General features: G+C 50.6%; 1 protein-coding gene and 1 long non-coding RNA gene across 15 annotated transcripts in view; one reads left to right on the top strand and one right to left on the bottom strand.

Moving 5' to 3' along the window:
* Positions 1 to 23366, top strand: part of ncor2 (nuclear receptor corepressor 2) — a 103746-nt gene that overhangs the window by 55522 nt on the left and 24858 nt on the right. For 13 of the 14 annotated variants that reach the window (XM_060055020.1, XM_060055023.1, XM_060055018.1 and 10 more), the window contains exons 9-22: positions 1352 to 1418; positions 2523 to 2695; positions 3932 to 4022; positions 4886 to 5064; positions 6014 to 6068; positions 6143 to 6241; positions 7900 to 8045; positions 10046 to 10206; positions 11423 to 11485; positions 18321 to 18463; positions 18575 to 18713; positions 19287 to 19734; positions 21513 to 21633; positions 22558 to 22921. In XM_060055020.1, the coding sequence (XP_059911003.1) occupies positions 1352 to 1418; positions 2523 to 2695; positions 3932 to 4022; positions 4886 to 5064; positions 6014 to 6068; positions 6143 to 6241; positions 7900 to 8045; positions 10046 to 10206; positions 11423 to 11485; positions 18321 to 18463; positions 18575 to 18713; positions 19287 to 19734; positions 21513 to 21633; positions 22558 to 22921 (2249 nt within the window). The remainder of the gene's footprint in view (positions 1 to 1351; positions 1419 to 2522; positions 2696 to 3931; positions 4023 to 4885; positions 5065 to 6013; positions 6069 to 6142; positions 6242 to 7899; positions 8046 to 10045; positions 10207 to 11422; positions 11486 to 18320; positions 18464 to 18574; positions 18714 to 19286; positions 19735 to 21512; positions 21634 to 22557; positions 22922 to 23366) is intronic. The other variant, XM_060055019.1, reaches the window with a different exon arrangement.
* LOC132460033 (uncharacterized) lies at positions 13899 to 14433 on the bottom strand. Its single transcript, XR_009526330.1, has 2 exons — positions 14321 to 14433; positions 13899 to 14234 (listed from the first exon to the last, which is right to left on the bottom strand). It is a non-coding gene; the product is annotated as an uncharacterized LOC132460033 (long non-coding RNA).

The following is a 23366-nucleotide window of genomic DNA, read 5'->3' on the forward strand; positions in this document are numbered from 1 at the left end:
AATTTAAAGAGCACTGAACCAATTAGATTTGATTGTATGGTACGTGCTGACCAATGCCACGCCTCGTTCATCTTGGTGCTGGAGATCTTACTGGTTTCGACCCTTGAGCTTCGGCGGCTATTATATTAACCTCCTAGCTGCTAAACTATCTGGCCCCGTTTCTCACCTTTTGTTTAGAATTGTTCTGCAGCGAACAATATTGGAAGAATATTACATAACAAAATGACTCCTGATTTCGATTTTTAGTTGCAGTATGTTGCAGGTGTAACACAGGAGACCATATCTGTGTAACTCAGGGTTTCAGAGGATGACTTCAGGGCTGGACTTGGCATCACACAGAGGAATGCTTTTCAACTTAACGGTCTAGCGATTCAGATCATATTATACCGATAGGGGATATCGTAGTCGACACAAGAATCCCTGTGCTTCTTAAGGGTGCCCCACGCTGTTTACGCTGTATAAAATGACAGCCCCACGATGTATTCCACTACACACATCTGCTCTGACGGGGGGGTTTGCCTCGGCTGCGTGGGGGGGGGTTCCTCTCCCCGTTGACGCAAGAGAGCCAGTGTGTTTTGGACTAAGGGTTTGTTGTGACAGATTAAAAAGACATGTTGGCAGCAGCGGGGGGGAACGCTTATCCCAAGCCTCGGCATTAGATGAGCGCTAGACGCACACACCGAGAAGTGAGCGCCCTCCCTCCCCCACCCCATGCCAGCCGTGGCGCTGAGCTGGAGAACTCCCCAAACCTAACCGGGCAGAATGACTCATGTAGAATCTGATTATGTCATTCAGCGGGGAAAGTGACCTTACCATAGATAGAATAACAATCAGCAGTGAGACTCGGTCTTCCAGTGGAGGGAGAGACGGATCTGCCAAGCAGATTACTGGCCCTGGCCTTGATTTGAGGGAGCTGCCTGTTCCCAAGGCTTGGACCCGCTTTACAAGTCTGGCGTCTCTCTCTCTCTCTCTCTGTCTCTGTCTCTGTCTCTGTCTCTGTCTCTCTCTCTCTCTCTCTCTCTCTCTCTCTCTCTCTCTGTGTGTGTTGCCATCGATCACTCCCTCATCTGTCTCACTCTGCACAAACCTCGCTAAAGTAAACTATTGAGATGTAATGGATTTTACGAGTGGCATCCAAGGACATGCCATACTGTGTTTATTTGAGAGCACAGTGCATGAGTGTTTACTTGGCATATGCAAGCTGGATGCCGTGCGTGGCGTTGAAAGCATTTTATTTTTCAAAATGAAAACCTGTGAACTTTTTAAAGGAACGGCTCGTATTTAGGTTGAAGAGACGGTGACATTTCACACATGCTCGCTTTCTCTCTCCCCTCCCCCGCTCTCCTAAAAGAAACCAGGCCATGAGGAAGAAACTCATCCTGTACTTCAAGAGGAGAAACCATGCTCGGAAGCAGTGGGTGAGTACAGAGCACCGCCGCATCCTTTGACCCCCCACCAGCCCCCTATTCCGTACGTCTGACACACCGTAGAAAGAGCACACGAGAACTGCGCTCCGATGCACACGGGCTGCTCGGAGCTCTCGTCCCGACTCCCCGAGGGCTGAACTGGAATGGCCTGTGGTGTGTGGATAGCATGGACCTTTTCTTTCCCTGATTTATTTTGATTTTCGATCTAAAGGAGTTTCAGCAAAACATGAATGGACTTTATATAGCGTGTGTGTGGAAGCTTGCTGCCGCTAATCGAGTCACTCGGAGTCAAAGGGCGGCGCTATAAATAAAGAATGGATCGATGAAGCGAGCTCCGAGACCCCACAGACAGGCAAACCTCCAACCCAGCACTTTTCTTATTACAGAAATGAAAGATTTATAGAAATTGAGCGCAGAAACAGTGCATTAGACTCTACAGATACACTGTTCAGCAACTGCGAGTGTGATAATGTAGATGTATTACTTGAAAGATGCAGACAAGCCAAGTTCCTCGCTCTAACACGGCGAGGGATGAAGCAGCGAGAGATGCAGCCCACACTAGTGTCCAGCCTCCTCTCCTGCTGTGTGTAAACTCCGGAGGGGGGGGGGGGGGGGGGCTGGAGGGAGGAGGCTGGCAGACAGACCACAGGGAGACCGGTGCTTTGAGAGGCTTTCAAGGCTCGTATCTCCTCCAGGGTTAATGGGCTGCTTTACGGCCTGCGTGGGCGTGAACCATCCTGGCTCAAAGCCAAGCCCCCCCCCCTTATGGTGTCAGAATACTAACACCGCAAGGCTACTCTGTCAACAGAACAGTCACATGACAGAACGGAGTGAAGCTAGGACACTGTTAGAAATGATAAACGTGTAATATCCTCGCAATTTGTCACATGCTAAATTAGTACGATGACCTCTCTGCCGTGCGGGGCTCTGGAGACAAGTGTCTGTACGATGATGCTGACCGCTCGCATGCGTCAGTGTTTTAATGAGGCTCTAAAGGGAACGAAGAGAGCGAGTAGACGTGGATGACTTGTGACGGGTGTCCTTGGGCCGTGTTCTGAGTGCCCCCCTCCACTGTGCGCGCGTTACCCCTGACAGGAACAAAAGTTCTGCCAGCGCTACGACCATCTGATGGAGGCGTGGGAGAAGAAGGTGGACCGTATCGAGAGCAACCCGCGCCGGCGGGCCAAGGAGATGAAGGTGCGCGAGTACTACGAGAAGCAGTTCCCCGAGATCCGCAAGCAGCGGGAGCTGCAGGAGCGCATGCAGAGGTGAGGGGTCCCCCGTCTCCTCCCTGGGAGCGTCTCTCTGGGAGGGGGAGGGGCGGGTGCCACGGTCTGAGGAGACCGTGGGGGACGTTGGTCAAAAGTTCACAGCCAAAATAATTTTGATGGAATGTTGCGGACGAAATGTTGCTGACGGAAATCAGTCGGGAAGCGTATACGTATCATGTTAGTAGAATCGCGGGTGAAAAATAAGTCGACCCTCATCCTGTGAAGTTTGTTTATCTATAATGTTTATTCCCAGTGTAATATGAGGAGTGACAGTTTGTGGATGAGGGGTTATTATGATTACTTGGTGTGTCTCGTGAGCCTCTGGAGGGTTCATCAATACTTCTATGCTTTGGAGACGTTTGTTTTTATTGATATCCAAATGGAAACTGTTGAACTGCACTGTTTTGTTCAAAAGCAACCTATATTCACATACCGCAGGTCAACTTTGGCTTGTAGCGCCGACTGCGATGAATGATCAATACTGATGACGGGAGGGCAGTCATTTTTTTCTCTGAATGTAGTTTACCACTACGGCTACAGCAGTGACCAGTGAACAGTGTCCATGGTGACCATGACAAAGATACCTGATCGGTTCAGCTGATTTATGTTTAGGCTAGAGGTCTAGAAAATCGACCGAGAAATTGTGTATTTTGTGCAAAGTCGCGTCGTATGTGTACAGTCCAATTCAGGGCCATGATTTGTAATTATTTTATTAACCTGGAAAAAAATACCAGCAAACAATTGTGTTCGATGTTAAACACCCGAAACGCCAAAGACTTTTTCTTGGCCAAGGTGCTTTTGATGCTGTTGCCTGGTTACCAATCAAATGGTTGCCTGCTTGTTTACCAGTTTCAAGGCACAAGACTAAATATTTTCCACTGGTGATTATTTTATTGCATGTTGTTGCTACCAACATTGCTTATAAGTCAATGACAAAATAATAATGCTTTGACTGATGGACTTAAAGTTGTTTCTGAAATCTTAAAAATATGGTTGATGTATTCTAAACCATTCATGTTGGCCATTTGCTTCGACCGCAAAACCAAGTTCACAACAGGATGGGATCAGCACCATTACATATGAAACCAACTTTTCCTCTGGTACATTGTACTAATGGATTCCAAGGTTGCATGTAGGACCAGTTGGTCTCTTTGAACCCGTTGTTAAGTTAAGCTACCGCACGGCTGGATGTTAACCTGAACCCCCATGTCTCGTGTGTTTCCCCGCCCGTAGCCGCGTGGGGCAGCGTGGCAGTCTGGCATCGTCCGCGGCCCGCAGTGAACACGAGGTCTCGGAGATCATCGACGGCATTTCGGAGCAAGAGGTGAGAGCCCCCCCCCATCCATCCTGTAGCCTCGCTTCATCTCCTGACTCCCGCTTGCTTTCCTCCCTGCAGAACACAGCAGACACATCACACTGTCCAACCCCCTCAGTGGAGGAATTAGCATTTTAACCACATCAAACCAGTGGCTCCTTTTATGAAACAAAGAGCGCTTCTACAGCTAAGTCAAGCACATAAGTAGGCGTGCAAGCTAATGATTCCCTTGGTTGGTGTAGAAATTGTGGCAGTCATGCAAACAGGAACGCACACACACATATAGACACACACAATAATGTGTAGACGTCTTGCTCTTACTTTGAAGGTTGTCAGTGGAGTGGAAATGTTAGTTCCTCGTACGATGCTGTTGCCTTCCTCTCCCAGTGGGCTCGACGCTCTTTGCCTCCACATCACTGTCTCTCCCTGGCTCCCTTGGGTGCCTCTGGACCCCTGCTGTGGGGATCTGTCTGGAATTAATTCAGTAGATCTTGTCTAACTTACAACTTACTCTCTTACATTAGACGTCGGAGCGGTTATTTATTGTTATTTAGTTTTTGATCTTATGATTGTGACGGTTGAAATCAAGAGAGAAACCAATTTCTTATTTTCTGAGCTGAATCCGCTGTGTTTACGCGACAGCCCAGAAACCATTTCCTGTCGTCTCCTGACCTCTCACACACTTCCATGTGCAGAGCTTTACACGGCCAACGCATCGCTGGTTCCTACCAGACACGCGTGCAGTGGAGCACGCCTCGGCCAGACATTTAGTGTCCGTTTGGGTTTGCCTCACACGGGTCTGGCTTTCTGTATCCCCGTCTCCCAAAAACACACCCCTCTCACTCCCCCTCCCTGTCCCTTCCCTCTGTCAGAATACGGAGAAGCAGATGCGCCAACTTGCCGTCATCCCGCCAATGCTGTTCGACGCGGAGCAGCAGCGCATCAAGTTCATCAACATGAACGGCCTGATGGGCGACCCCATGAAGGTGTACAAGGACCGGCAGGTGATGAACATGTGGAGCGAGCAGGAGAAGGACACCTTCAGAGAGAAGTAAGAAAACACAAAACCTCAGCCCCCTTCCCCCCTTGATTTTCCCTTTGCCTTTTGCGGTGGAGCCTCCACTCTTTGGATGAAATGGGTGCGACACAAAGATCCCCACTAGACAACGGAGTGGTGTAGTCGTACTCACCACCATTGTGGGCATGGCTGCTTTTTATTCAGCTCGACAGCCATGGGGGCCTTGAAGCCTTCCCTGTTTAGTGAGGACAGGGAGTGCAGGTGCTTTGTTTGTGCTGTCAAAATGAATCCAGAAGGATTCAGGGGTAGATCAGGGACTCTGCTCACGTGCACACAGCCACACACCAGGGACATCAAGGCCGTCGCAGTCCTTGGGAGACGCCGTCTTATTGCAAAGGAAACGATCAGTGGTACCTGATTTGATGTCTGCTCAGTAATGCTGTGTGTGGAGTCTGACACATTTTATACACGGTTTATTTATAAAGCATTACACTTGCTGCTTAATCTTTATTTTTTTACATTAACTAAAGCTTGATATAATATATTTTATATATATTTAAATGTGGATTCTTATTTTTGGAATATATTTAAATTCAAATACTATTGATTAATAGCATATTTGCCATTGTCAATCATACCCAGAAAAGGATTCGATCAAGATGGTATCATGCATATTACTAAAATATTGAAGCCCATTGTGTTGATATGAAAATTAAAGGGAGTTCTTCTGATCACAATTAAATGTGAATAAAATATTTTTCATGCTGTCATTTCCAAGAGATTGCAGTTTTACATACTGCTCCATGCCCTTTTCGGACCCTCCATAAACAAAAATTTGCATCTTCTAGGGAATAGGGAATAGGGATTAAAAGCTCAGAAGAGCATATGGACCAATTTCGTCTAATTTAATAACCGCAGAAAGCAATGGTGTTCAAAGGATCAGAGTTTTTGCGTGTGTGACTCATCTCTTGTCTGCCCTCAGGTTCATCCAACACCCCAAGAACTTCAGTCTAATCGCGTCCTTCCTGGAGAGAAAGGTACGTTCCCCACGCTCTGTCTCGCTGCTCCCTGGTGTGGGACACCCGTCCAACGCTGTGTTCCCCTGTTTTAGACGGTGGCCGAGTGCGTGCTCTTCTACTACCTGACCAAGAAGAACGAGAACTACAAAAACATTGTGCGCAGGAACTACAGGCGCCGCGGCAGAAGCCAGGTACGAAGCCGCCTGACTGCTGAGATCAAAGTGACATTGTGAGCTCTCCTCAAGGGGGGAAGCCTGTCGCCATGCTGAGCAATGACCAGCAATCTCTCTAACCGCCGCTAGCTCAAGCCGATAAAACTCCCAAAGGATAACTGAGTGCGCTAACACACCGACCTCACCCCCCCCGCTCTGTGTCCAAGGCTAATGTGTTCTCCTTGTCACTCTCCTCTTCTTCCTCTTCCTCTTCTTCCTTCTTGTCTTGTCTGTTTTTTTCGCGGGGATCTCCATGGCTAATGAGCTCCCGGGTAGTGCGTGTGGCGTCGGCCCCCGGGGGCCCCAGGGTTCAGGGCCTGTTAAGCCGCAAGCCGGTGGCTAATGAAATGGCACATTAATTAACTTGTGACCTTTTTCCTCCTGGTGGGCTACAGGTTTGTGCTAATCCCTCCCGGAGTCAGCTTCCGGCTCATTACCTGATTCCCCCCCCCCCCCCTTCATGTGTAGCCACGCCCCCTGGAATCAATACCCCACTGTCAGAGAGAGAGAGGGGGTGAGAGAGAGGGAGGGAGAGAGCAGACAGAGGGAGAGCGAGCATGAGAATGTACGTTTGAACATCCCTAGCCGCTTCACCGTAATGGCGTTGTCCGAGAGTAGACATAGCGAGTAAAGGCTTCAGGCGGAGGCGAATGCCCACCTAGCCTTACTGAATCCCCCCTGCCCCCCCCTAGCCCACACAGGCAAGAGCCCCAGCCCTGCTGCTCCTTACCACTTCACCGTGTTTTTGGTTTGGATCAGACCAGGTCAGCTATTAGATCAGCACGGGCGGAGCGCGCTAGCAGTAAGTGTGTTTGATCACAGCGGAAGGTGATGGAAGGCCCAGCGTTCAGCAGTTTCTTCAGGGGCCGGGGGGGGGGGGGGCTTTCCCTTCCCTTCTAATGGGTTTGATTGGTTTTCTGGCAAATTAATCCAGAAAGAGTGGAGGGGCGAGAGAGGCCGTACCCGTATATATTAGGGAGAGAGGTGGTAAGACTGCTCACTCTCTTTCTTCTCTCAGTCAATCTTTTCTGGGTCTCCCTTCAACACCTTTTCCTTTTTGAAATGGCGTCGCCACAGGGGCCATATGTCAGGCGTCCTTTGAGTTTGACCTTCAGTGCGGTATGATGAGGATGGCACAGCTAGAAAGCAAACGTCTGGCAGACTTAAAGGAGACGGTAAACAATGTGTGCTAATGGCCAGGCCCTAGGAGGACTAGGGGTGTGAGTGCTTCCTGTGTGTCTGTGGGACTGGCTGCCGGTAGTAAGGCCAGGCCTCAGTCTTCTACTCATCTGGTTCCAGACAGTCAGGAAGTTGATGGGGAAGTGATGTGAGCACTAAGAAAGTCTGTGTAGGCCTCGTCTGTTTGGGGAACCAATTTAAAACACCAAGCCAACATCCCTTATCGGTCTCATCACCTTTTTGGTTCTTCCTTTCCTCTGTGAGTGTTTGTGTGCCTAAGATGTGTCTTTTTGTCCCCTTTGTGTGTGTGTGTGTGTGTGTTTGTAGTTTAATGTGTGTGTGTTTGTGTGTAGGTTTATGTGTGTGGCGTGTGCCTGTGTCTGCCTCTCTGGTGTATCCGGTTTCGTGGGGATCATGTTTGAAGCGTTGTCTTCTTGTTGTCTTGGCCCCTCTCGCAGCATGGCCAGCAGCAGCAGCAGCAGCAGCAACAGCAGCAGCAGGTGAGCCGCAGCAGCCAGGAGGACAAGGAGGAGAAGGAGAAGGAGAAGGAAGGGGAGAAGGATGAGGAGAAGGCCGAAGCAGACGACAAGGAAGATGGAATGAAGTGAGTCCTGTACCGTACCGAGAAAGAGGGAGATCGCGTCGCTCTCTCTCACTCTCTCTCTCGCTATCACTACCTAGGTTCGGTCAGATCAATGCTGCTGTAGTTGATTCAGAACAAAAGACCGATGGCTGTCTAACTTTCGGTTTGTACGCAGTACGATTTTCTGAGAAAGTCTAGAGAACATTTGGGAACAAGGGCGTACTCGGGTTGAGACGAGGCTGTTCAGACACTCTGTTGTTGTTGTTGTTGTTGTTGTTGTTGTTGTTGTTGTTGTTGTTGTTGTTGTTTTTAACATTGTTCAAGGTCCAGCCTTCAGCAAATGAGCTCGAGGAAGTTATGCAGATCAGCTCAGCAGGAAGCGGTTGCACAGATGGTTTTGTTTATCCCCATTGAGTGGAGGCCTCATAAAGACTTTTAGCAGTTGTAATATCGATGGACTTTGCTCTTGTCAGAGAGTACATCCGTGCGAAGGAGACGGCATTAAGTGTTGAATATTTAAAGCAGCGGTCACCCCCTCAAACATCAATGACAACCCCTGCCCCCACACCAGCACCAGCACCTATGTAGTTATTTTAAAGCCCTCCTGCAGGACACACTATTTATCAGACGGAGGTGGTGACGGTGATGAAGCATTCCTGCCCCCGCTGCCTGCACCTCAGGGCCCCGCCACGGTACCCCCTGTGGCCCCCTGCCATCCCCCCTCCTGCCTGTCAGCCCTGCCACAGCTGGCTCCCCTATATTTAGTGTGCAAGCAGCTTCTCTCAGCAAGATTAATGGATGCGGGTGGGTTTGGGGGGGGCGGAGATGAATGGAGGAGCAGGAGGTTCAGCTTCACTCGCTCGTCTCCTGGCAGGCCCATGTGCTGACACTGAATATATTACCTGGCAAAAACACACACACACACACACACACACACACACACACACACACACACACACACACACACACACACACTTCTTCTTCTTCACACTGGACTTTGTGTGTATGTGTGTGTCTACTTGGTCTGAGATCTCCTTTTTTATTTTTTTAAGTAAAGCAGCGACTTATATCCCGGTTCTACGAATCCAAAATTGTCACTTGGGCTTACCTTCCGGAGTGGCTTATAGGTAGGTTTTGCAACCACAAAGACGCCGTTTTCGGTGATTTGAGTTTGAGTGATAAAACATGAAGTTCCTAATGCCGTCACGTTGTAAAGCCCATATGCTCATTTACACTAGAGGTCTGCATAAAAGATGAATTCCTAAAGATATAAACATTGGCATCCCTTCATAACTGACAAAAAAAACAATGAAGACAGCTTTCCACAATGTGCTCTCAGATTATGAACGATAGTTCAAAGCATCTGCGTCTAAATGAATTGCTTCAAAATAAAGGATGCCTTGTTTTCTAATTCTGTCAAAGTTCAGATTTTACTAGAGCTTGAATCTTCATTATCTCCAATCACACACCAAACCTCACTCAAACATCAGTTGATCGGCTACACGGCGCGGTCCCCAAAGAATACTGCTACTAGTTAAACTATTTGGTTGCGGTTTCAGGCCAGCGTTTGGCACTACATGGGAGCATTTGGATTGTGGGCCAAGATGCGTTATAAGATGCGGCTTATACCACAGAGCGTCTTTTTTTTATGGTAATTTGACGTACGACCCAATTTTACCACTCCTGCAGCTTATAAAAAATGTGGCTTCGTTTTGAAAAAATACGTTCTTTATCTTTATTTAAAACCCTTTTCCTACACATCAAACACTGGACACTAAATCGCCATCGTGACGTACTGGAAGTTCTTGATTTTAAACTCATCTTTTAGACTCTCTTTGAAGGAAAGGTGTGGAGTAGCTTTAAGACCATCAAACGTCAACACACAACAGGCTTTTGTTTTTCTCCAGCGTCTGGAAGAACAAACCTTCCGATGACAAAGGAAAGCCCCCTAAACGTGCTGTGTTCTCCCTGATGCTATGGCTCACCGCCTCCCTCTCTCCTCTGCTTTTCAACCCCCGCAGGGACGACACTTCCGGGGAGGACGGCGAGGACAAGGAGCCCGCCGTGACCGTCAAGGGCCGGCGCACGGCCAACAGCCAAGGCCGCCGCAAGGGCCGCATCACACGCTCCATGACCAGCGAGGTGGAAGAGAGCACGGCGCCGCCGCTCAGCAGCGAGCTGGGTCAGTACCGCCGCCGCCCCCCCCCTGTGAAGGGGGAGAGCTGTGAGGCCGTTCGGCCTCTCACTCTGGCGCGATGCAAAGTGTTCACCATTCGATGAGGGCAGGGTGATTTACAGATTGGAAAGTGTGTGGTAAATAAGTGATTTTGGAATGCACCTTTGATCCATGCACAGGCCCGCTCAGCCTAACTTGTGTACACCTTCTGTCAAATAGTAAACGTGCTGCATGCATGTATGTATGTATGTATGTGTGTTTGTGTGCGCGAGTGTGTGTTTAGTGTCCGTATATATGTGTCCGTGCGTATATGTTTGTTTAACTAGTAACCACACACTCCAATGTGGTAGTCCTGTCCCAACCCACAAGAGGGCATAAATATGTATGTGTATAGATGTGTATAGATATGTATATATATATATATATATATATATATATATATATATATATATATATATATATGTATGTGTATATTTAGCTAGAAACACACAAACACGTACTCCATTCTGGCAGTCCTATCCCAAACCACAAGAGTGCACTGTGGCTCCTCCAGCCTTATCTAGGTCACTCGTGCACATTCAACTCCTACCCAGTTCCTGTTCTGTGAGAATTATCAAATCATAGCAGAGACGTGCGCTGCGACATCGCTGTTGGGAAACGGGCATAATGAGGTTAGCTTAAATCATGTAACCGCCGGCCAAGAGACAAACACAGGATGTTATTTCGGCTCTGCTTTAAGATGTCACAGTTTGCTTCCACAAACACCCCCTGCTCTCCTCTTTGTTGTCACCAAGTGTCCAGTCAGCATTGCGCATGTCGTAGTCTCACCGCAGCCTATCAAGGGACTCGCTCTTTCAGCAGTTGCGTGCGTGCGCGCGTGCGTTCGCGCGTGTGTGTGTGCGCCCCAGCAGCTAGCGCCAGCAGTCCTCCTCAGACCTGCATTTGTTTTAGAACTCTGTTTTGTAACACGTGTAATCATTAATTAGCAGTTTAGTTTCCGACCCCTGGCTCTCTGCCATCGGCTTCTTAACTGGCATTTGCTCAGGTTCTGCCCCCTCTTTACCCCCCCCCCCGAGACCACCACCTTCCTCTTTTGCCCCCTCTCTCTCGCTCTCTCCCTGTCACTCATTTAACTGAATGTGACAAGCAATCTTACCCCCACCTCCCTCTTCTCCTCCTTCTTCTGTCCTCTCGCACTCACTCACTCTCTTTCCCCTTTCAGGCAATCAGGAGATGAATGAGAGTTCTCGCTGGACCGAAGAAGAGATGGAGACCGCCAAGAAAGGTAATTCAAAAAAGCGCATTTGATATAATGCGCTGCCGACGCCGCTGTTGGAATGATAAGAGTGATTGTGAGTCGTTCAACATGGAGTTAGGGGAAGAAGAAAAGGCAGAGGCAACAGCCGCAGTTTGCTGACTTTGCGTGCGCTTGTTTGAAAGCGCTGCGGACGGACTTCCTGTGAGCGACGCAGCAGTCGCCACGTGGTGCTTGGAGCACGTGGTGGTTATCGGGTCACATGTGTCTGGAGTCTGGGTCGCTCTCTCAGGCTTTCTGTCTCCCTCCCGCACTCTGTCTCGCTCAGGCGCTCTCTCTCTGTCTCTCTCCCTCGCTCTCTATCTCAGGCTCTCTGTCTCTCTCCATAACTCACGGTCTCTCTCCCTAACTCACGGTCTCTCTCCCTAACTCACGGTCTCTCTCCCTAACTCACGGTCTCTCTCCCTAACTCCCTGTCTCTTCCCTAACTCCCTGTCTCTTCCCTAACTCCCTGTCTCTTCCCTAACTCCCTGTCTCTTCCCTAACTCTGCCTCACCCTAACTCTGTCTCTTTCCCTGACTCTGTCTCTCCCAAACTCACTGCCTCTCTCTCTAACTCATTGTCTCTCACCCTAACTCTTTGTCTCTCTCATGTCTATGTGTCTCCCAAACTCACTTTCAATCTGTCTGTCTCAGGCATTTTGTCTCTACCTAGATCCCTGTTTCTTTCCCTAACTCACTGTCTTCGCTCTCACTCTCTGTCTATCGCCCTCACTTTCTGTCACTATCAGGCTCTCTGTCTCCCTTCCTTACTCTTTGCCTCAACCTAACTCATTGTCTCTCTCTCTTACTGTCTCTCCCTAACTCATTGTCTCTCTCTAACTCATTGTCTCTCTCCCTAACTCATTCTCTCTCCCTAACTCTCTAACACTCTCTATCTCTCTCCCTAACTCTCTGTCTCTCTCAGGCTCACTATACCTTTCAGGCTCTCTGTCTCTCTTATACTCAGTCTCCCTTAGGAGCTGTGTTTCCTCGCCACTGGCAGAACAGCCCAAAGACTCCAGCACTGTTAAATATCAAGGAGGTTGTAAAAAGAAAGATGGAAAAAGGTCTGTTATCAAACCCGGGGAGTCATAAACCCTGGCTGTTGGCCGTCTCTGACGGAAGGATCAGCCTATCGTCCAGTCTATCTCTGGTTGTCTTGTTTGCGTGTTTGTCTCAATTGCTGCCTCTGACTTGAGTGACCTTGACCTGTGGGTCATTTCCAGGGTTTACTACCCGCCCCCAGCTGCCGCCAAGCAGGGGATTATCTGGTAATCTCTTGTACTCAAGTCGTAGTGAGTTTGAACTATTGTGCTTATTTCAAGGATTGCTTCAGTTACAGAGTTGTTGGAGGCACTCTATAATTGGTAGGTGCTGGTGGTGTTTGCGGTCTGTGGTTGTTAATTCCATTTTATCGGTTAAGGTTGTTTCCTCCATCTCTCCGTGGTTGGTAGAGCAAGGGAAAGATCTGCTTGTGCTAGCAGTTTTTTGCAATCTTGTTGTTTAATTGTTATTTTGAGTATATTGTATTTACAGATTGCCTTTGTAATGCACTTTGGAGAAAATGCCCAGTTTTCATTCAAGTTTTAACAGTGATTAACAATCGTTTCTTGATTGGCCCCTAATTCTAATCTAGCATTTTAATCTAGACACCTCCCCGTACCAATCCATGTGACTCTGGTTTGACTTGTTCAGCCTGACTCTATTGTGGTCCAGGGCAGCAGGGGACCCTCCCGCCAGCCTATCGGTGTGCATCAGATACTGAAACCGGAGGAGCACTGTCATTGTGTGGGTGGGGGGGGGGTTAGGTGGGGTGGCGGCTCCGCAGTCTAGTGGTTGGCGATGGTGACTACAGGGTCTTACGTAGTAATCCTGGTTAATGTGTTCAATTCCATTCTCCGGCGGTGGGATTAGAGAGGGCGCTCCATCCCAGGGGATCAGCGTGGCAGCCCAGAGCGCTTCGGCGTTACACTCCTTATGTAACCACACTCTGCCTCAGCAGCAGCTCACTGCTCGCTGTGTAACCATGGTGACAGACCTGCCAAGGAGGATTCCCCCTCTTCCGAGGTAGACTGGCTGCCTGTCCGACCCTCCGGGATTGTGCCAGTCGAGGTGCTCTGTGCCAGTCGACGTGGTTTGACAGACGCGGTAGTGGTGTGGCCAGTGCCATGGAGGGGTCCAGCGTCCTGGCCCGGGGGGGGGGGGGGGGGGCTGGCCTCAGGGGACTGGCCCCATGGACGGGGCCTGTAAACCCTGGCATCGCAATAGAAGGATGGCCAAGCGTTTGAAAGCCTGTGTCTCTCCTGTGCCTGGCATGCCTGTGTGGGAGAGAGAGGTGGGGGGGGGGGGGGGGGGTGATCTTACAGGGCTGTGGGTGCAGGATTGATTAGCATTCAGAAATGTGTGTGTGTGTGTGTGTGTGTGTGTGTGTGTGTGTGTGTGTGTGTGTGTGTGTGTGTGTGTGTGTGTGTGTGTGTGTGTGTGTGTGTGTGTGTGTGTGTGTGTGTGTGTGTGTGTGTGTGTGACGTGTGCGTGTTCCCCTTGGATGGCGTTTATGTAAGCGCACTAATCTGGCAAGCTTTGCTTGGTTGCGGGGAGGCAGCTGGATACTAAAACCCCCAGCCCGTCCCTCCCCATTCCTCCCAGTCTGCCAGCTCAACTGGAAGAGCCCATTTAAAGGAGCAGCAGGTAGCGAACACCAGCTCAGCCTCTCTCTCTCTCTCTCTCTCTCTCTCTCTCTCTCTCTCTCTCTCTCTCTCTCTCTCTCTCTCTCTCTCTCTCTCTCTCTCTCTCTCTCTCTCTCTCTCTCTCTCTGTTCCTCCACATTCTTCTCGCCCAATATCCACCCCATCCTGTTGTCTCCCTTTTTCTCCTTCTTCCTTTCCTCCTCTTGTTTTTCATTGGTTTGTATTTTGTGTGCTCTCTGTCTTTCCCTCCAATTCCTGCTCCCCTCCGTCTCTCCGCTCTCCCATGGTTCTTCTCTTGGTTTGGAGATGGCCAGGCTCCAGATTGGCAGGCGCTCTGGAAGATTTGGCAAGCGTCACTCCCCTCCGCCCCTCCTCTCTGTCTCTCCCTCGCTCTCTCGCTCGCTCCCTCTCGCCCTCACTCTGTGTTGTTACAGATTGGAGAGGGGTCACATTCAAAATGAAAAGCAGGTCAGTCAGGAAAAATGTGAAAGCCTTTATGCTTTCTCATGGTATCAACATCAACCCTCTCACGCTCCCTCCTTCACTCTCTCTCTCTCTCTCTCTCCCTCTCACTCTTTGTCTATGTGGCCCAGCAGCCACTCTGCTTATCTCACTCCCTCGCTCTGTTGCTCTCTTTACCACACTCGTGTTTGTGTGCTCTCTCTCTCCGTCCTCCACCCCAGCCCTCTTTCACTGACACACACTCCATCTCTTTCTCTCCCTTTGCAACTCTCTCCAGCGCTCGGTCACTTACTCGCTCTCTCGTGTTTACCCTCAGACTCTCTGTGTGTGTGTGTGTGTGTGTGTGTGTGTGTGTGTGTGTGTGCCAGAGTTTCAGCAGAAGAGACATAGAGGGCGGCGGTTGAGTGTATACCGACTCGTGCGTTTGCGTGTGTGTGTGTGTGTGTGTGTGTGTGTGTGTGTGTGTGTGTGTTAGCGCGTGTGTGTTTTGTTTTTATGTGGGTGTGTGCACGCAGTTTTTGCCTGCTGGCAGAGTAAGGTAGGGGGAGGGACGGAGCGAGAGAAAGGGAGGGAAGGAGTGAGCGGGCGGCCGGGGAAGCAAGGGAAAAAAAAGACTAGAGATCAGATGAGGCGAGAGAGGGAGAGGGAGGGAGAGAGAGAGGGAGAGAGAGGGAGAGAGGGAGAGAGAGAGAGAGAGAGAGGGAGAGAGGGAGAGGGAGGCAGAGCACGTAGCGCCGCCCCAGCACAGTCCCACTTTCCTGTGGAAGTCTTCACAGACAAACCGCCATTGGGGAGAGACTCTGCCGAGCACGACGAGCGCACCAGTGCCTTCAGGGAACTCCCGGACCGCGCTGCGGACGGGACGCTCACCGTCGGGAGGAAGTAAGCGGGGGCTCAGAGGAGATCAGAGGCACACCAGGGGGCGGAGACTAAAGGGACCAGGAGCATGTGCCGGTCTGAGCGAGACAACCCGACACCGGCGCAGGGATCCACGGCGGCGGCAGGAAGGCGGGGGCGACCAGGCCGCACGCAGCTCTTCCCTTTTCTTCACCTCGGCCCCCGGACCCAGAGGCCCCGCCCGGAGACACTTCCTGCCGTCGCTACCCCCCTCGCCGCCCCCAGAGGATAGGGAGAGAGGGGGCGCTCCGCGGGGGAGCTGAGGCGGACATCTGCATCGACAGGCATGTAGTGCCACCGTGGAGGGGGGGGGGGGGGGGGGGGGGTCTGATTGGCCAGCCCGTGGGAGGAGCTTAGTGGGGAAAGTGTCTTCCTATTGGGTGTTTGGGGAGGGGGGGTGGGGACACCAGCTGCACCGGGATAGCTTCAATGCTGTGATTGGAGGATTAGAGCTCAGAGGTCGGAGCTGCTTTTCTTGTTATCTGCTGCAACCTGAATGGACTGTATAGCTACAACTTGCAGGAAACAACCTTTGACCCTACATGAAACGTCTGCTTTGCTCGTTGCTTTTGAAGTTGATGCCTGCTTGCAAGTGTGTGTGTGTGTGTGTGTGTGTGTGTGTGTGTGTGTGTGTGTGTGTGTGTGTGTGTGTGTGTGTGTGTGTGTGTGTGTGTGTGTGTGTGTGTGTGTGTGTGTGTGTGTGTGTGTGTGTGTGGTTAGGGTTGTGTGTGCGGTTGTGTGTGTGTGTGTGGTTAGGGTTGTGTGTGCGGTTAGGGTTGTGTGTGCGCTGTAGCATGTGAGAGAGTATCTGCCCCTCCCCGGGAGGGAGACGGCTGTAAAAGGTTAATAGGTGTCTATCACGTGTCCCTATTCTTTTGAATGAGTCACGTCTTTTCTTCCTTTTCCTTCTTTCTCGTTTCTCTCTTACTTCTCTCCCACTGCAAGCTGTGCTGCGCCGCCTCACCTTCTGGCAGCCATGAATTTTTCAGTTGAAATATTCCATTTCCAGTTTAACACCGAGGCGGCGCTTTGACGCTAGGAATCAGACGGCTCAGTCTTCAGAAGATTACCCCCGTTTGCCCATCGCCAGCTCAGTGCTACGCTAGCTCCCCGCTCTGCTAGCTCACACTGACACCTCCTGGACATGACGGCTCGCGGAAGCTCTCCCTACATAAGCAACGAGGCCCCCCCCTACTTTCTTTTTGTTCCTGGATGGCTGTTATTGTTATGGGGGAGGCCCCCTACTCAACAGAGCGGTTCGCTCGACCCTCCTTGGGGTGGGTGTCATGTTAAGAGGTTTAACCCCACCCCGCCTCCAAGCCATGAACTGGACAGAATTATCATGCTAGCAATGCGCAGAGTTGAACCCTGCACCAGTCGCTTGAACGAGGAGTTTATATGCATCCCGCTGAGCCAGTCGATACGCTGAAGAAGTGCATTCAGGGTTTATGATTTATAACCGTGGAAACTGAACCATCTCAGACGGCGATAAATCTCTGAATCCCGTTCTGCACCCCCCTCCAGCGTTCTCCCCGAGAGAGAGAGCGTTCTCCCCGAGAGAGAGAGCGTTCTCCCCGAGAGAGCGAGCGTTCTCCCCGAGAGAGCGAGCGTTCTCCCCGAGAGAGCGAGCGTTCTCCCCGAGAGAGCGAGCGTTCGCCCCGAGAGAGCGAGCGTTCTCCGAGCCGCTGGAGATAGACGACACGGCTTTCAACGCCAGTGCTTTTGTTTTTCCCCTCTGGAAAGGCAGCAGGTTGACTGGGGGCCTCCGGTCCCATGTCCCAAGGTTGGCCAAGGGGGACGCGGAGCTCTGCCTACAGATAACAGCCAAACGCTTTCTCTCGTTCTCCCTCACTCTTACCCCGCTCTCGTTCTCCCTCACTCTTAATCTCTCTCGTTCTTCCTCACTTTTACTCTCTCTCGTTCTCCCTCATTCTTACTCTCTCGTTCTCCCTTACTCACTCTTACTCTCTCGTTGTCACTCACTCTAACTCTCTATCGTTCTCCCTCACTCTTGCACTCTCCATCTCTTTCACTTTCTGGGCTCTCTCTCTGGGCTCTCTGTCTCTGTAACTGGGCTCTCTCTCTGGGCTCTCCCTCCCTCACGCTTACTCTTAAGCCCGCGGTCTGGCTTTAGCGTGCCGGTGTCGATTCGCCGTGGATCAGGCTGAACCGTCTCCCCCCCACGGTCTTGTGTAAGGAAAGGTGATCCGGTTGGCTGGCTGCAGGACCAGGCCTCCTGGAAGTGGGTCACGTCCACATCACAAAGTCGGTGACATATGTTGTCAGGCGCATTGAAGAGTCGGGGCATGAATCCGGATGACGGTTGAGTGCTCGTGTTCTTCCCTCCTTCTCCTCTTCAGCACCCCCCCCCCCCCTTCTCCTTCTTTCTATCTCTCCATCTTGGGCTTGCTCTCTCTGAGCTCGAAAAGCACATCTTGCGCTGTGAGAATGAGACTTTGTTGGACTCGGGTGTCCACCGTGATGTCAACAAAGCGGCCGGGCTCCCAGTTCGCTCTACAGCTGTTTCAGAGACAGATGGTGATGGTTGCTGATGTATTTAGATAGCGGTCTCCCTCTCCCTCTCCCTCCCCAGATGGCGTGTGTTTTTAGTGAATTTTTTTCCATGCCGTTGTGCAAGCTGAGCTGTCCGCTGTGTTCGTCCTTGAGCCCTTCCCCGAGCGTCTCGGCCGAAGGGAAGCGCCTCGATGGAAACTGTGTCACGCATGTCCGCGTCCGCTCGTCTTAATCCGCCCGCCTTCGCCATCTGTTTAATTCCAGGCCTCCTCCAGTATGGTAGGAATTGGTCCGCCATCGCCAAGATGGTGGGATCCAAGACAGTGTCCCAATGCAAGAACTTCTACTTCAACTACAAGAAGAGGCAGAAACTGGACGAGATTCTGCAGCAGCATAAAATGAAATCGGTAAGTTCGGCAGCCGTCGTGGATGTTTCTCAAGAAATCGAGACGTTTCTTTTTGGTTGCCGGGCGAACGTGAGTGCCGCGATGTTTTAGTGGCTGTTGGTTTTGACCCAGGAGAAGGAGCGTAAGGCCCGGCGCAAGGGCAAAGCCACGCAGAGCGAGGAGGCCAGCGCCCCCTCCACCGCCGAGGAGGAGGAGATGGAGGTCTCGGGCGCCAGCGGCAACGAGGAGGAGGCGGCCGAGGACGGAGAAGGTAGGAGTTTCAGTACGTCTGAAAACGTTTTTGTGTAGCAATAGGCTATCCTATTGATAAAAAGAACATGTTATTTTCTTTTATTGGGATCCATCCGCCAAAATTGCGCCTGTACAATATCATCCAAAGTTTGCTCAATGTTCAACCCACCTATTTGCTTTATGATAATTTGAAGTAGGCCTTCCCTCATACTATGGAAGCCGTGTGTCTTTGAAAACTCTTCAGTTACATTGAAATTCTGTTGTAACCGAGTCAGACTCTGACCGATGAGTGGAGTGGAAAGCCACTGGCATCAACGCATCAGTCCATGATGCTTTAGTAGGGCTTTTTGCATCATTAAAATTACACTGGTGATAATTGGGAGATGTTGCAGAAGGGTTGATTCTCTGTGGGCTCCAGATTAAGGCAGCCGAAGGCTTGCAATATGAATTAACTTTTCTATTTATTGCTCAGTTTTTCCACTGACTATTCAAATATTTGTCAGGAAAACCATCGCTTACCGCTGCTTGAGATGATGCGTTCGGGCCTAATGTGATCTGATCGCTACCTCTCTCCCTCCCTACCTCCCTCCAGGGGGCGCCAACAACAGCTCGGACACGGAGAGCCTGCCGTCCCCTCGCTCCTCGGAGGACAGCAAGCCCAAGGACGGGGAGGGCGGCGCCAAGGGCTCCGCCGGCAGCAACGGGGAGAAGGACGCTGCGTCGGGCTCGGACCAGGGCTCCGTCGAGGAGAAGCCCCCCGCCCCGGGGGACCCGGACAAGGCCACCATCAAACAGGAGGTGAAGACCGAGGCCGGGGAACCCGGCAAGGAGCAGCAGATGCAGCCGATGCAGGCGCCGGTGGCGGCAGCGAGCGACTCAACAGACACCAAGCGGGCCCTCGTTGGGGAGGAGACAAAGAGCTCAGCCAAGACCTCCAAGAGGGAGCACGGCGTGAAGCAGGGTTCCCACGGCGACAGTGACTCCAGCGCCACCTGCAGCGCCGACGAGGTGGAGGAGAGCGACAACGGCGAGAAGAACAGGTAGCGGTCGCACCCTCGGTCGTGTCCCATGATACTCTCTTGTGGTTGTTTTTGTTATTTTGGCGTGGAAACACTGGTTTGCCCTACCTGGCGTCGTCGCTGGTGTGATCAGTAGCATGGTCGGGGGTGGGCTAGCTCCCGACTCATGTTGTCCCTGCAAAGTGTGCCGCGGCCAGACTTTTACCATGTCTGTTGCTAAGCTACCGGGTAGTGTAGGGGGGGGCCTGAGGCCACCAGGCACTTGTGCATGTGTGCGCATGAGTTGCTCTCTGCCACTTTATCAGCACTCTCTGTGCGTGTGGATATTCCTCTAAGCCTGTGGAGATGCTGGAAGTGTGTGTCAGAGCACAAGGTGGGGGGGGTTGTGATTAGTCCTGTGTTTGTGCACTATTTGTTCAATTTTTTCCATGACAGCAGACTGCATGTTCTGGCAGAGCCGAAGGAAAGGTTGCTATCTGAGCCAAAGCAAACAAAGTGTGTGTGTGTTTGTGTGTTTGTGTGTAATTCTAATCATTACTACTACGAATGGAAAGCTTTTATTTTCACAATTCACGATTCGAACAAGCAACAGCCAAGTGCGGAGAAAAAAGAACAACATTCACAGTCAGAGTGACATGTGTGAATCACAGAGAGGAACACTTATTAAGCCTTTAAATGGGACCCTCTTCCTCTATGTGCGTGTGTGTGTGTGTGTGTGTGTGTGTGTGTGTGTGTGTGGAAACAAAATCAGAAACCTTGGCTCTCTTTGTGTTTCATAATGCAAGATTCTTGCCTGGCTTAGAAGACGTTGAGTAGCAGGGAGATACTATCTCTGAACCCATTCATTCAATAAACTATGCAAGATGCATTTTGAGGGGTCCTCAAGGATTTATTTTCAGCCAGGTGCTCCGTTTCGTGTACTGTAGTCTGCTAGTGTTTGTGGTGTGTGCTTGTGTAATGTGTGCGCTGCGTGTATGCTTCCGTCGTAGGCATGAGTGATTGTGGTTATGTACTGTGGCTTCTCTGATTTGAACGCTGTAAGTTAAGTTACAAGCCGAGCAGGTGGCCAGTCTGTTTGTTGATTGTACATCAGGATCTCTACCATCTCATGTTGTTTGCATACATTGGCTGTAAAGAGCCATGCAAATTCAAATGATATCGATCATTATTAAAAACCTACTCCTAGCTTGTTTAAAAAGGGCGAGATTCAGAAATATGCCAAATGAAAACCAACATTCTATTTTCCGGTCAGAATATGATTAAGAATGTAAATGAACATTAAAAACAGCAGATAATGAAATGATATGTTCTTTGAATATTATCAGATCGCTGCGACTTTTAAGTCACGCTGGCTCTACGTTCAACCCAATTTGAATGTCACTCAGTGAATGCAAACATGGAAAGCAGCTGTGACGGAGGAAGTCAGTGGAGGGACAGGGAAAAAAATAATAATTATAGTCATGTTGGAAGAGGATTAATAATCATTTTACCTTTTACCTCTTTTTACCTCTAATCCCCTTATTTGTGCTCTTGCACTCTGAAAGATGTGTGTCTTGGGAAATGTAAAGGCCACATTGAAGCTCTGTGGTAACCCAGTCTGACTCTTTTAGTTTTTAAAATATCACGTTTGTTTTACCAAATTGAATCGCTTTGGTAATGAGATGGAAAAAAACGCTTAGCTGGTAGAAAGAACATCAAGAGAAATGGTCCCCACTGGGGGTCGCATGCAGTGTGCGACGTCTTTTGCAGTGCTAACAAAGCCATTATTGTCCTGACATGGCCACTGTGTCTGTGTCCAGGATCACCTCTCCCCGCCCCAGTCTGCTCAACTACAGCCACGACGGTGTCACCTCCTCCCCGCTGCAGAAGCCCATGGACCTCAAGCAGCTCAAGCAGAGGGCTGCTGCCATCCCAACTATTGTAAGTCTTTCCTAGTCACAAAGTATGTGTTGGCTTGTACAAATCGGATCCTATACTGGCGATTGAAGTGTTGATTGACAATTGTTTTTTCCTGCGCCAATATTAGGGCAATTTAACAAACGTACTCTCAGAACTTACTCTTTAAACAGAGCGCAGGTAGACCCTGTCTGAATAGCACTTCCAGCGCTCTCCCACCTTCAATATGTTACTTTTTATACACGTTTCTCTGCAAAATATTGGACATTGGGATTGTTACACTTGTAACACATTGTTACAAAGTGTAACAATGAAAATGTCCGGTGTTTTGCAGACAGACGCATATTAAAAGTTAATTTTCTAAATTTTGCCTGCTTGGACGACTTTGGATCATAGCAAGCTACAAACACACTTGTGTCGTTGAGTTTTGATATGTGTATATTGACCATCTAGAATAACCTTGATTGGACAAAAGGAAAATAGAGATCCTAATGTCTTTCATGTGCGTGTAAGGCCATGTTTATTATTTCAGTGTCAATAATTTGCAAAAATCTGTTGCTGCGAGGGGTTCTCCATCTCTTTCCTTGGAAATCTTCCATAGTTACAGAGTATCTCTGCTAAGAGAAAATAGTTCATGCGGCTCGGACACACAAACACAGCCTCTCCCTCCATCCATCTCTCTCAACACTAGTCGAGCATCAAGAGAATCACTGCCGGCCCCCTGATTTATCTAATCTCGTTCCTGAGATAACAATGAGGCCGTTGAAACAGTGCAGTCCTATTTGTACGACTGAGGCATGGGAGCCAGATGGTGGGGGCGGCTGTAGATTCATTGACTTGAGGAATAAGATGGCGGGCGTCGGTGAATCAAATACATTAAGGTGGGCCATGGGACAGGTGGGCCAGTGTTCCGCTCTGTATTCACCCTGACCACCTCCTCTTCCCTAGATGGCGGAGGCTCTGGGGCAGGGGGCCAAGCGGGGGGCTCCTCTGCCGGTCCTCGGGGGCCCGGGCCTGGGAGGGGCCAAGGCCATGCTGCAGCCCAACGCCCTGGCTCTCTACAAGCAGCAGATCACCATGGCCCACGGAGAGTCCTCCCTGGAGGCCAAGCAGCAGCAGCAGCAGCCCCTAGTCCCGGGGCAGCAGCTCAAGCAGCAGCAGCAGCAGCAGCAGCAGCAGCAGCAGCAGCAGCAGCAACAGCAGCAGCAGCAGCAGGCCTACCTAGGGCAGGCGGAGCGGGAGCGGGCAGAGGCCCTCCGCAGCATCAGCCCCCGCATGCGCCCTCGAAGCCCCACCTCTGGAAACAAGGACGGTAGGGCCCCGAAAAGAACAACGAACAGCAGAACAAAACATTCCCCCCGCCAGCAGAAGCGAGCCTCGCTTTTTAGGAATTGTGATGTGGGGCGAGGGAGAGAGAAGGAAGCTTTGAATCCTGAGCCCTATTCCTCACCTAGCGAGCGGAGTAGATTAGCAGTGTTCTCCAGGAGGTAGCGATTGCTCATTCTGATTCTGTCCCCCTCCTCCTCTTCCTCTCTAGCCCTCTCCCTTTGTCCCCGCTGCTCTCCGAGTCTTCACACGGTCTTGGTGCCGCCGCGCTCATTTCCTGGCTCTTTCCCTGCGTTATATGTGCTATAAGCACAACACATCAACCCTGGTCATTGCATATGCATATACTTTAAACATACAATGCATACATTAGGAGTGGACAGGGACAGACTGGTTCCTCAGTCAAAGGAGAATCCAGGTGGGATGAGGAG

The sequence above is a fragment of the Gadus macrocephalus genome, chromosome 6, assembly GCF_031168955.1.
Source record: "Gadus macrocephalus chromosome 6, ASM3116895v1".
Taxonomy (NCBI): Eukaryota; Metazoa; Chordata; class Actinopteri; order Gadiformes; family Gadidae; genus Gadus; species Gadus macrocephalus.